Source organism: Poecile atricapillus, chromosome 7, assembly GCF_030490865.1.
Source record: "Poecile atricapillus isolate bPoeAtr1 chromosome 7, bPoeAtr1.hap1, whole genome shotgun sequence".
Classification (NCBI taxonomy): Eukaryota; Metazoa; Chordata; class Aves; order Passeriformes; family Paridae; genus Poecile; species Poecile atricapillus.
This window is the reverse complement of record NC_081255.1, coordinates 14,931,338-14,945,140: the sequence shown is the minus strand read 5'-3', so window position 1 is coordinate 14,945,140 and position 13,803 is coordinate 14,931,338. Positions and strand designations below refer to the sequence as shown.

At 35.5% G+C, this 13,803-nt stretch overlaps 1 protein-coding gene across 1 annotated transcript in view; it reads left to right on the top strand.

The window, feature by feature from the left end:
* The window catches only part of LOC131581212 (uncharacterized oxidoreductase ZK1290.5-like), a 45,224-nt gene that overhangs the window by 7,893 nt on the left and 23,528 nt on the right, over positions 1-13,803 (top strand). The window contains exons 2-3 of the mRNA XM_058843243.1: positions 4,954-5,202; positions 11,634-11,735. Of these exons, the coding sequence (XP_058699226.1) occupies positions 4,954-5,202; positions 11,634-11,735 (351 nt within the window). The remainder of the gene's footprint in view (positions 1-4,953; positions 5,203-11,633; positions 11,736-13,803) is intronic.

Here is a 13,803-nt window from a genome sequence, read left to right as displayed (position 1 = left end):
TGTTACTGAACTCTATTAGTGTGTTCTGAGTTGCACAGGGGAAAAACACTCCCAGAGTGACACCTTTGCACTAAGCAATGGATCATATTCAGTAGACAAACAAGCAAACAGAAGAATGGGAAGCATTACCGAAGTAAAACTTAGATACTAAAAAAAAGCCATTCATAATCCAAATAACTTCTACAGAGGCAAGAGAAACTTGCCTTAACTGACTGAGTTTTAGATAAACCAGTGTGCTGCCTTTGCTCTGACCAATTATAAACCATTGATTACAAAATGGGAGTCTGCTCAGTGTCTTTAAGTTATTGTTGATGGTGTCCTTCCAGTTTTTCCAGAAGCGCTTTGTCTCCATAGGCTCCATTCCCTCAGGAGTAGCTGCCCTATTTTATATGCACATTGGGTGCCAGTCCTGTACTCTGAATAAAATACCCAAGTTACTTTGTAAAAGTAATTGTTATTCAATGTGGATCTCTTACCTTGAAATACTCTCTGGTTGCCTCATGAGAATTGTAGAGTGGGGTAACCTCATTGTGAGGTTGACTTTGGTTTCACCTGCTGCAGAGGGAAGCTCTACACTCTAGGAAGAGAGAGGATCCTTGAATACTGTGTCATCAGAAGCTGCATAGGATTTTCAGAGTAACTGACCCTGTTAGATAAAACTATGCCAAATAGTTTACTGTGGTAAACACTTGGGTTTTAGTGCTGAAGTAATAGAAAGTTAGTGTGACATTATCAGCTTGTCTGAGAGCAGCTGTAGGGATGGTGTTGGGGAATGTAACAGAAAGAAGGGCTTCAGGAGAAAAGTTCATGGAGAAGGTCTTTCTGATACTTTGTTGACTGGCTAGGACACAAGTGTGATTTTATTTTATTTTTTTTTAATTTGAATAAAAGCATTTATTAAATCAAATTATTTAACTGCTGCTACTAAAGGGGAAACTTGTTTTGCTCCATCCCTTGCCCAAAATTTAGTGGGTTTCCTCTCTGAGGAATTATTCAGGTTCATGAATAATTCTGAAACTGTACTCTCTTTTTTTGGCCATTTAGCAATCTTAGTCAGCTTGTCAGAGGATCATATGAATACAAAATCAGAAGGAGGATATAAGACAGACAGCAAGTAAGGATTGTCTGTCCTTGAGCCTTTCCATAGAAGAGGCATGTGGTTTTGTGAATGCATTAACAACCTTGAAATGTGTTATGTTCATTTGCATTATGTATTATGTTTTATCATCGCATTTTCTTATAAGGTAATTTGGAGATCAAACTATATGAACACCAAAAAATTCAATATATTCATAAGATATGTTTTAGTGATGTAATATTGAAATAGTAGTAATAAAACTAATAGAATCAAGTATTTCAAGCCTGGTATGATATACAATACCATATATACACAGTGAGTGTGTAAAAGTTGAAAAAAGAATGTTTGAGCTTTTGCTTTTGAGAGTTTTTAAGTGATTACTTGGAGATAAAAAAAAGCAAGGAATGGTATTTTTACAGGTGTTGTCAACTCTTTAAATTTAGTACTGATGTCAGAAGATCATTAATCTCTGATGTGATCTCTAAATATTCTGGCTGGAGTTTCACCAGCTGGAACTTTCCTAATGTTATTTCACTGGAATCAAGTAGCTAATGTTATTCATGTCACTGGACATTTTTATATATTCAAATGAATAATTGTTTCACATTGCCACAGAGAGAGGGAGAAAGCAGGGAGAGAAAGCAGATCCTGGCTCTGTTTTGAAAAACTGTTGGTGCTTTGGATTTCTCTCTCTGTAGTTCTGAAGCTTTGTGAGGGAGAACAGAAAGTTTAATGAGGCTGAGCTGAGATTGTGCATAAATCTGGGAGGGGGGATAGTGGGTGGCTTGTTACTTGTTTTACATATTTGGTGGGGTCAGGGGTCAAGATGTTGCTGATTTTCTGTTTTTGAGGTGTTGGGGGTGGTGTTGCTGAGTGACATGTTGGGGTTTTTTTCCCCCTGTAGCAGCTGCATTGTAAACAGGAGTCTGTCTAATAATCTTTGTATCATTTTATGGGTTGTCAGAACATTCACTCCAGTTTTGATGGCGGTGTTCTTCAGGGTACTGAGAAAGTGGTAACTCTGACAAAATAACAGCGTAACCAAGTAAGCCTGATTTCCATGGATTTGTGTCCTCTGACCTATCCATATTTTCACTGCAGTATCCTTGTCCCTTACAACCACCAGTTTTTCACAAAATCCATAGGAATGTAATTGTCTTGCACATCTTGCAATCTGTCAAATTTGGCTTAGTTCAGTCAGTGAGATAACAGTGCTATTTCCCTAGGAAATAAGTTAAAATATTAGCTAAAAAATAGGAAGCATTCCCAAACTTGCTTATATTTGAGATAGTTTCATGAAAGGAATTCCTATTTCTTATCAGCAAATTCTAGGGAAAAAAATGTATTAAATATTTTTAGAAATAGGAAGGGGATGGAAAGGGTGCAGGTTGATACTAGTTTTAAATGCATGATTATATTCTGTCTTTAAGTATGTATGTTCAGTGTGAATTAGATCTCTGTGAGCAAAGGTGAATGAATCCCAAACCTGTAAGAATGTTAATGAATTCAAATAGCATTGTTTGAATTTCTAATAGAAAAAGAATTAGTAAGTTCAGTCACTTCACTTTTGTCATCCTTCTGCATCTATGACTTGTAACTTCTTTAATCACATGTGTAAACACAAGAAAACTGTGGTTTCTGAAGTCACGAAGTGTTATATTTGTAGCAAAATTAACTTATCAGCCTATTGTTCATGATTAAGTTGGCTTGCAAAGTGGTAATATTAAATAATTGTTGATTCCTTTTTAATTACTGTGTAGTGCACCAGGACTGTTGTAGTTCATTTTTAGGCATAGAAATTGAGATAATTTCCTCCAGCTTGATCTTGCTGTCTTTATTTCTTCTATAACGAGTGTGCATGCCATCACTGAATGGGGAACAATAACAAAATTATTCTGATTTTTCCTTCTTAACCACTCTCTCCCTTTAAATTAAAGGGTTAAATTTAAAAAAGAAAAAAAAAAGTTGTTTGTCCTAAATGTTCTTACTGAAATCCATTATGCATGAAGAGTCTGAGTCCATTTGCAAGACCTCTAAATGAACTCCATTCATTCTGTGCTTAGAAATGTCCATTCAGCCAGAAACAGACACAATAGTTACAACCTCATTTATTTTGCACCAGTACCAGCATATTAAAAGTGAAGGGTTTGTTGTGAAGAAGTATAGTAATTTTTCTGTGCTAGTTATATAATTCTGTAATAAAATTCCCATAGGATTTGAATAATGTAAAATTGCATATATAGTCTTTGCCCATAATTGTAATGTAGTAGCATTGTAATCATCTAAAATTCTTAAACTAAGAATTCTTAAAATTCATGAGGATTTTGAAATAGCTATTTTGAAAACCAAGTTGACTTAGCTGAAGTTATTTTGATGTAAAACAAGTTTTAGAGACATTTATTTCTAGTTGGCTCAAAAGTTAAGCCAACTAGTAATCATTATTAGTGGCTTTGAAAAAAAAAGATTTAAAGTTTTATCTTTTAGAACATGAAAACTTTGTTTATGTTTGGAAAGAAAATTACTTATGATGTGCATGTCAAAATTGTAGAGATGTAATATTACAGTTTCATCACTTCAAAATCCATGAAGATAACTCAAGAATTCACTACTCCACATTTTGTTGGTCTCAAATGTAAAGTGAAAATTGTCCTTTTGTGATCAGAAGGATGTTGTGATCCTGATGTGTTTGGGTGGGAGATCAGACCATATTTTATCTTAGTTTAAATGACTTTGAGCATTGAAATAAGTACCATGTTTGGAGGGAAAGAGAAGGGTAAGAGCAGGTACACATTTCACTTTAAATAATTCTTTAACCTGGAGTTCTTTATTCATTTATTTAGATTTAGCAGTGTCTGAAGCCCTGTTGCTGTGGCCTGTTCAGGGCCTTGTCTCAAGTCTGTGAGGAGCCGTTTCGTGCTGCCTGTTGTTTACAGCGTGAGGGCCTTTAAGTACTAATCAGCTTGGAAGGAGGTGACTTTGGGAGCTGACTGGAACTGGCTGAGCATTTCCTCCAACAAACTGTAGAAAATACTGTTTGTGGGAAGTGTGTGGAGTGAGGGTGAATGGGTGAGGGGCTTATGGCAGGAAAAACAACTAACAGGAAAGGGTAAGTAGAAACATCATCCTCCTTGCTCTCAACCAGTTCTTTATCTGAAGTCCTCCTGCTGGTTGCTCTTCCTGCTGAGTCTCCTCCTCCTTCCGTCCCCTTGACATGCAAAATACACGTCCAATGAATCCCCACACAATGACAGTGTAACAGGATTTTGTTACTGAAACTCGCTGCATGCCCATTCTGTAACTCATTTGTAGGATTCCATTGTTTTGGTTACTGCTGAATTTGACATTATGTGAATGGCACCTGCACTATGGCCCAGCCTGGGATTGTACAATGTAATAATGATTTCAAGCTACCAGGAGCTCAACAGAGTAAAAATTTCAGGATAGACTTTTTGCAAAGTAAATGATTTTAAAAGTTGTTGAGGTTTTCATGTTTTTAAAAGTATTTTCATCTATAAATGTTATGCTTCTGTATGAAAATTAAGAGACATATACTAATTTTCCATAAAGTGTGTTTTCTCTTTGATGATATTCAGCCTACCTCCTTGAATCACTTCTCTACATTTAAATGCTGTTGATATTTGATTTTGATAGAGTTGCTTCTGATCAGCACCATCTTCTCCTGCTTCATGTATTTTCCAAGCCCAAAGATCAGTCAGTTCCCACTTCTTTACTATTAGGAAATGAAAATTAAATAAGAAGGTTTTCTGACAATATGTTAAAAAAAGAAAAAAGAAAAATGAAAAATTTAAAACAATTATAAAATATGCCACTCATAATTCACTGCTGACAATTCACTTCTGCTTTTGTGTGTTTAGGTACTTCCCACCAGGGTGGCTATTCCCATGCCGCAGTGGTCCATGCCCTGCAGAAATGTGGCATTCGTCATATTGACACAGCAAAAAGATATGGCTGTGAGTCGCTCATCCAAAAGGCCATCAGAGAGAGTGGTGTGAAGCGAGAGGACCTCTGGATAACTACCAAACTGTGGCACAGTGATTATGGCTATGAAAACACAAAAAAGGCCTGCTTGGAGTCATGTGAAAGACTTGGTGTTGAATATCTTGGTATGGATTTTTACATATAGCTCATTTATTGTGCTTTCCATGGGAGTACTTGCAAAGATGAATAAATTCTGCAAAAAATTTTTTTTGTAGTACAGATGGGTCACGGAAACCAAATTCTACCTTTATTTACACATTTGCAGGTATCTTGTTCTGCTCTCTAGAAGTTCATATACATGCAATTGAGAGTAGAGTGCTTTTTCTTGTTGCAAAAGATTTGTAAAGGTATTTTTTATTAAATTATTTGAGGAGCAACTACATTAGTTTTTAATATTTTGCTAAAAACACTCAAAACCTATGAAATAAGGATTCATTAACTTACCAATAATATATTGGGAATGAGGTGACAAAGATGCTGGTTTCTTCTGTGATCTGTTTTCTTTTTCTCAAGGAATGGAGGTTCTTTCTAAAACTTACTTTGTAGGTCTTTTAACTTTTTAAAATTCTGAATACCGTCTTTGGTTTGGTCTATTTGATGGAATATTCTTTGGAGAAAATGTTAGAAGTATCTACAAGAATTTAGAAAACCAAAAGCTTAACTAACAGTGCATTTGTAAATTTACCCTGATCATAAACTCCTTGTCAAATATGTGATATTATTACTCCCTTATTAGCTAGGCAGAGTTGCAGTAATGATGCCAATTAATTCTTTGCAACAGATTGTAGGAGAGGAGGTACATGAAAATAAACATGATATTTGCTTATTTTAGCAATACACTTCAATGAGGATGTGAATTTTGCTGAATTAATAATGTATAATGTTAATGGCAGCTGTGTGCTGTATTCACTGCCTTTTTTTTTGCTTGAGTACTTTACAAGGTGAACAGGGAAAAACTTCTATATGTCAAGGACAGAGATACTTGTGTGCACATCTTTGGCTCCATTCTTTCTGGAGATGTATCCCTTAATTTCCTCTACAGGTACAAAATAATACAAAATGAATGAAAACTCCTTTTTCTTTGTCCTGTACAAATGCAGGTCACTGCTATGAGACCCTCATAAACAAGGTTTCAAGCCCTGAGTTTTTTCTTGTAATTGAGAAATAACATTATTCCTCCTGTCTGTTTTCTGCTTGTTACATTTTGTGTTTGCTTTCTTTTTTCTTCTGCTTGCTCTGGCACTGGTGCTGAATGTTGATGAGAGGAAAACTTGACTCACTTCCAAGAAGTCATTTGCAGTGATTCCTTCTAGTACTGTAAGTTGTACTTATTATCTCAGGTAGTAGATTGGACTAAATGCTCACACAAAAACTGAGTTTCTGCTAAGCAGAAATTCCTGAAAGAAGAAAAAGAGTATCTGAGAGCAAGAAATATGCTGTCACCACGTGAGTGAATCCTTGGAATGGCATAAACAGAACTTGTTTGTCAGATGTGTTCAGACCTGAGACTTCTTGTGCACATATTGCCAAGACCAATTTAGGAATGTACAGCTGCCTGCACTATTAGTCTCCATACTAAATTTGTCCTCTTTTTATATTTTTGTTTTGGTTCTTTAATAACCTCATCTATTTTACCTCCTTCTTCACCCTTCTTCCACTGATGTGGAGATGTCTCAAAAATTTATAAAGCTGTTCCTGAGCCACTTAGTCTGCTATAGTGACCTAAATCAATGGTGATCAAATAAATCAGAATTCTCTAATTTCATTCTATGGTATTAAACAAGTATGTGGGGGTTCACATCATCTGTAAAGATACATAGTTTGTAAAGAAAACTGAAAGATCCTAAATAATGAATCTGTGATGTTAGATCTTTATGTTGGAGGGAAAGTTAGTTATTCAGAAGAGTGCAAAAAGAAAAAGCTACAGGAGCCCTGGCAGCTAAATGTGCAGCTAAGGTCTTTGTTAATTTTCTTGAGTGTTCTTATGAGTTACCCCATTCATCCATAAAGACTGAATAAGAAACCTGAGAAATAATCTAATAGGAATTAATAAATCTGTGCATTATCAGGCTATGGAATGTGAACTGTTTACAGCAGTCACAGCTTTTTAAGAGAAAAAGTGCTCCATGTAAAATACTTTTTATGAAGCCTTTTCAGTGAACATTTTTCAGACAAATGGTACTAGGAGACCAGTGTTCCAAGATTTTTATTTGAGCTGGTAGATTATATATCCATGACATGATGGAAATTTGTATTATTTGTGGTCAGTGGTTGTAACAGATACTCCACTCCTTGCATTTTCTAAATGTGATCCTCAACTAGCAGTCACAGTAAACCAATATGGAATGGCAGCAGATTTTACAGGTTTGGCAGTAGCAGAATACATTCCTTTGGATTTAGATCCAAGCTTCTAACTTCTTGAATGCTGATTTGAGGGTTACCAAATTCATAAACAATTTTATTTTCCTTTTGACTGTTCCAAATTTGTTCCATTCAGGAAAATCTGCCCTATCAAAAATTCCCAGCTGGAGCTGGACAAATGCACTATCAGCATCTTCATTATAATAGATGAACAACATGAAATTAGTGTATTATCATAATTCAGATTCTGTAATGCTTCAAAACACTTTGTAGATTGTTTCACATTGATCCTTGTTCAATAGAAGCAAACACAAAACAAAAGGATTGAGTGAGAAAGAAAAATACATCATATCGATATTAAGTAGAGTGACTGTTGAGAAAAGCAAGGAAATATGATTCCCAGCATTAAGACAGCTGGGAAGCATTGCAGAATATGCTTTTGCTTTTAGGCTTCATAGAAGGCCGGGCTTGTTTTTCATGGGACTAGGTTTGTTTTAGTCAAATTTGACTTTTAAAAAAACATTGTATTAGGAATTTGCATAGAATTGCAGAATTTTATTTCCACAACAACATCATGTTGGCTTTTAAATGTGTAAAATGGCCCTGTACTTTTCAGTTAAGAGGAAGTGTGTTGATTGTAGGTGCTGCAACCCTAAGAAGCAATAAGCCATTCTATTTTAAGTGTCTGTGTGAAAGCAAGTGTTAGTTTTAGTTTTCCTGCACCACTGTGCATTGACATTTAATGACCTTCAGGCCTCTGCTCACTGCTGCACCATTACAGCCTGACTGTCTGCAAAGGATGTTTTAAAATGCTGTTAAATATGAAACCAGATTGTGAATGTTTGGAGGTTTTTCCTTCTTTCTCCTGATACTGTGAATCAAGATGGATTTTTTGATTTAAGATTATTTTTTAAAAATACATTGTTAGAAGGCATCTCAAGATATTGATTAATCTTTCCCATGCTACAAGACACCAACCTCATTCTCAACAAAAATGTAGTCTTTTCTTAAAAACCTTCAGTGATAAAGTTATATATTTCTTGATTACTATAACTTTAAGCTATTTCCGTCAATGATTTAAAGCTAATTTCTTGCCTCCAAAAGGAATTTAAGAGTGTTTGTGTTCTCACAGTAGCCCAGGAGGGAAAATATTTTAAGCAAAAGAAAATGTGTGTGTGGGTGTAAGGTGTGAATGTGTGTACAAATAAAGATGAAATCACAGACCTTGGTTTGTGAGGTGCTTGTTGTTTTTATTGGCCTGCAGGTATGAGGGAAAGTTTTCTAACAGCTGCAATAGAAGTAAGGTCCTGGCTGTGCTGGGGTGCTTTCCACATGACTGGCAGAAGGACTATTCTACTCTTTGTCTATGAGATAAGGCACCTTTGCCCTGCATCTTTCATGAACACTTTTTGCAGTCAGGAAGACTGTACCTGGTGATCCAGGAGATGTTTTCTAGTCCTAAATGCCAATATTTTAAAATATGAAGTAACTTTTATTTCAATGAAAAAGCCTAAATTGAAGTAAACATAATTAGATGATATGGGCGTGGTGTACCTGGTAAGAAAACATTTCTACAATAAAGGACTAACAGCTAGTCTTGTTTGCATCAGAGGCCTCAGACACTAATACAGAGAAAGGGGATGTGTTGCATTTTCTTCAGATGTCCAAGGCCAGAGACCTCTCAGTTATCAAAGCTCTTGAAAGTCTTTCTTTGGACAATGTTTCAGTTTCCTGAGCTGAGTACAATGCGTCTGTGTCTGTGGAAATCCATTATGTAACTATTTCTGTGAGTATTTGCAAACTCTGGTGTCTAACTGTCAGGCTTTTGAAGCAGTAACTGGTGGTGAAATTCTGCTGAAGTTTGGTTATTTTTGCTAAATGGATTTTTTTTTAGTAGTTAAGCAGTTCTTATTAGTCTGGTTTAATTCTGGTGTAATTCTTACATTTTTCTGGGAGGTAGGTATCAGATCCCAGTAATTTACACCTGCTTATATATGACACTTGCTTTATACAAGCAAAAAAGTTTAAAAACAAACATGGCAGTCTCTATGCAGTAAGTAGCGCCAGTAGCATGTATCATTTTGGATCAGAATGAACACTTGATATTAGCGATTCTTAAAGGTAATCCTTTGGGTTTATGTCTGTTATAAATCAGTAGAAATTTTATTGGCAACAGGATGTGAGTACTCCTGAGTTTTGAACATAACTTCACCAAATGCTTTAATCAATATCCCAATACTAGTTTTCAGTTAAATGTCACAGAATTGGTTTTTATTCTAATACCATGTATTGGTATTTACTTTTAACAAATACAGCTTCATTGCTCAGAGAAATTAGTAAAGAAGTAATTTAGATAGATTTAGGTCAATAAGACTGCATGTGGTATTGGAAGTGGATTTTATGGATAAAACGGGAAAGAGCGAGCAACTTTTTCCTTAAATGTGATGCAAAACCAGATGCTGCAGGTGATAATATATGAGTGATTATTGGCTTTTCTGACCTATTGTATTTAACAGTTTGAGAGTTTAAAATTGTATTTAAATGGGTGGTTGATATCAGGAAGTGCAAATGGAGCTTGTGGATTTTGTGACACATCCAAAATAATGTTTTTCTTGCTACATCTCTAATGTATTTTCTGTACAGAATTCTGTACTGTTCTAATTAGATTCTTAAGGTAAGTAAAGCACTTCGTTGTTGCAATGATGTACCAAAATTGGAGCTGGTATATTATGATTAATTTCATATTACATTTTCATCTTAAATCAAGGTTGAAGTTGTATTTTTAGAGGGACCCATGGTTAGAGTAATCATTAGTGTAATCCTTAAATTGTGAATAAGAGGAATTTTGTCTTTTTTTTTCTCCATGTTTTGATGATTCCCAAAGCAGAAGATCTGTATTTTCACAAAGAAGTCCTGTAAATGAACGGCGTAGAGCGTAGTGTATTCTAAGAACAAAACGCTCTTCTCATTGCAAACAAGTTGGGTTTTTTAGTTCTTAACTCTATTTGAACTGACAGAAAAGGGATATTATAAAAACACTCCAAAAATGGTACACATATCAGTCATCTATTTATTTTCTTTTCCTGTTTCTCATCAGACTAATATATGCAACAAAGGCCAAAACCTGTTTTACTTGGATACCTGCAGTTATCTGTTTAATCTGCAGTTAGAATTTAAATAGAAATGTAATTGTTTTCCAAGTATCTCTAAATTTCTCCTTCAGAATGTCTAACAGTGTCTACAAACTTGTAAAGGAGTTACAGATTTGTGATTTTTTAAATTTAAGTCTGCCTTGGAACTCATGAGTCCAGTACGTGTACATTTTTTAATTTATGTTGGAAATGCTTCCTTTTTCAATCGAAGGGCAGTCTTCTCTTGCAGGAAGACAGCACACAAAGAGCCTCCTCACAAGGGGCAGTGGAGGGGCAGCTCCACTTCTCTCTGCTGACCAGTGACCCAAGGGATGGCATGGAGCAGTGTTAGGGAAGGTTTGGATTGGATGTTAGGAAAAGGTTCTATGATTCTATGATAATTTCATCAGTAGTAAATCGTAATTGTGTTTGAAATCATGCTAACATTCAAAAAAATGTAATAAAGCATAATTTTGTTCTATTAAAATATGATTTTTAAAAATTTCTTTAAAAATTCACAAAGGCTGACATGAAACTTAGACAAAAAAACCTGCATGAAGAATGTGCTATAGTTTCCAACAGAAATTCGTAAGTATTCTTTAGAAAGGAAAAAGACAGACCCACTGCTGAGGTTGTATAAAATATCTACAGAACTGTCAAACATATTTATCTTCTGTGAAATGGAAGACTTGCAGCACTTAATAAGTAGTAGTCCACTCATAATTCCAGTGAGCAAAATACTTTTGATTTAAATAGGGCTTGTTATGTGTGGAAAGTTGTATTATGTACATATATGACCATGAAATTCTGATTACAGTGACCTAAACATGTGGAACATGTGTGACTTCAGCTACCCTTAGCTGTTTATGTGATGTTATAGAATTAATTTATTTCAACTAACTGGATACATCCAGTATCCAGATACATCCACTGAGTAGTAATTGGAATTATTATGATGATCATGTGTTAGGGGCCACTGTGGAGGGAAAATACTGTCTCATGTGGTTTGATACATTTATTTTTTGGACACTTTAATAAGCAGTCTGGTTCTGTTTCTTTTTTAGATCTTTATTTGATTCACTGGCCTGATGCACAAGTTCCAGGTAAAAGCAATCGAGAGGTCCGAGCTGAAACCTGGAGAGCGATGGAAGAGCTATATGAGAAAGGTGATATAATAACAAAGCCTGTATTAGAAGAAGGAAGTATAGTGTGCTTTGGGATTGGGAGAATCATAGTGAGAGATGTTCAAAAACTTACTTTGAACTGGATGCTCATATTTCAGTGGAATTTGGGTGTGTAAGTTTTGAATATCTCTTTGAAAACTGCGGCATTATTAATTGGGTCCTGCTTGTAAATAATGTGTTGTCAGATTCTGTCCATGAGATCAATAATGATATTCCTGAGGAAATCTAATGATTCATTGAAATCTCTATGCCACCACAGAACACCATTGAATACTACAGAACATATTTGTAATAACATCCTCTTTAAGTATAAATCATGCCAAGTTTTGTCTCCATTAGATTTTTTTTTATAATTGAAGAGTACCATTTTCCAATTTATCATAAGTTGTGCTATTTTATAACTGCGTTTGTGTTTTAAAAGTTAACAAAATAAAATGGCTAAATAAGGAACAAATACTCAACTGCAGATTCTTTGGTACTAACTTTCGGGAAGAATTTTCAAAGAATGGAGCTACTCTCTCAAGTTTGGATAACTCACTTTTGTTTTCAGTGCACAGCAAACTTCCGTTTATGTTCATAGCTATAGGAAGAGTAGACTGTAGATTTAAGAGGAGGATTTTGCTCCTGAAGTATGCCGAATTATTAGAAATGATGTGAGAGAAGATCCTGTCATGCCATTCTTGGGCCATGTGGACCTCCCTGTTTAAAGCTTCAGAGAAGTTCCACAGGTGGGGAGAAGACTTCTTGGGTAAAGCAATCTGTCCACTGACCCAGCGCTACTGAAGCTAAGTGCTTGTAGCAGGGGAGTTGTACAAAGGCAGTTACAGGCTCTGTGTCACTACCAGCTTTCTCAGAGCCTCTTACACTGCAATCCTTTGTTTACTTTTGCTGTGCCTCTGCAAACACAGAAGTGAATTATCTTTGTACATCTTTTGTTCTTTTCATTTTGGGCATAAATTGCTAGAAGTGTTTTCTACCACGTAAGACATTACAACATTCAATTTTTAAAGAAGTGCTTCACTGACCTAGTATTTCAAAGCATGAATAGCACTTACATCCAAAGATGGATTATTCCACAATGCATTTCATGTTTCCACTGTGAAGGGTTTTTTTGAGGCGTGTTTAAGTTACTGCATGCCATTTGTGCCTAGATATGCCGTCCTAATTTGCTGCAAACAGGTTATATTTTCACATTCTATTATTACTCTTATCCTATGGGTGTCATACAGGATCTTTCTTTCTCTGTATCTTCCTAATGGAAAAGACTATAAGCAATTCAGTGGTCTTTTAATGAGTCACTGGAAATACTATTGCTGTCCTCACAAACATAGGGGAAAATTGCTTTTGATCTTTGTCCCTATGCATGATACCTCTTTAAAGACATCTCATGCTAGATTTATTTTTCCTGTGGTTGCATTACTTCAGTATTGGTATCCAATGTGTGTTTTTCAATTGCCATGTTGCTACTCTCAGTCTTTTTCTGAATTTAAGCATTCTGTAGACTCATGATTTCTTTAGCTGAGGATAAATTTTCCAGCTCTGGTTGTCGAAATTACCTCAGATCATTTACAGGGGAAGGAAAATGTAATGGTCTGGTTGAGTCAAGTGCCTTAGAACCTTAACTGCTACGCTTTTGCTTTAGGGGATATAGACTGTGGATGTCCTGACCATAACTATGTGTTCCTGAAACGACATGCAGATGTTAACCACTCTGGAGTTAGAAATGCAATGATTCCTGAGCAAAATGTTAAATAATATGTTTGCATGGTTAACCACTAGATTTTCCACTGAAGATTAAACACTTGCTGCATATCTTTGTGACTTGCTATGTGTTACGTGAGCAACATGGTAGCCTTGGTTTGAATTAAATGTAGGATTTGGTCAAAATCCTTACTTGAGGAAAATAATAAAATCTTCATTGATTAGGGGAAAAAATTACAAGTTCTATGAGCAAGGGAGTTCTTTGTCTTCTCTGAACTTGACATTAGTTTAGTTCAGGTAGTCATTGGTTCGTGTTTGGAATTCTGTTACTTTTTTTGGAGGGAAATGT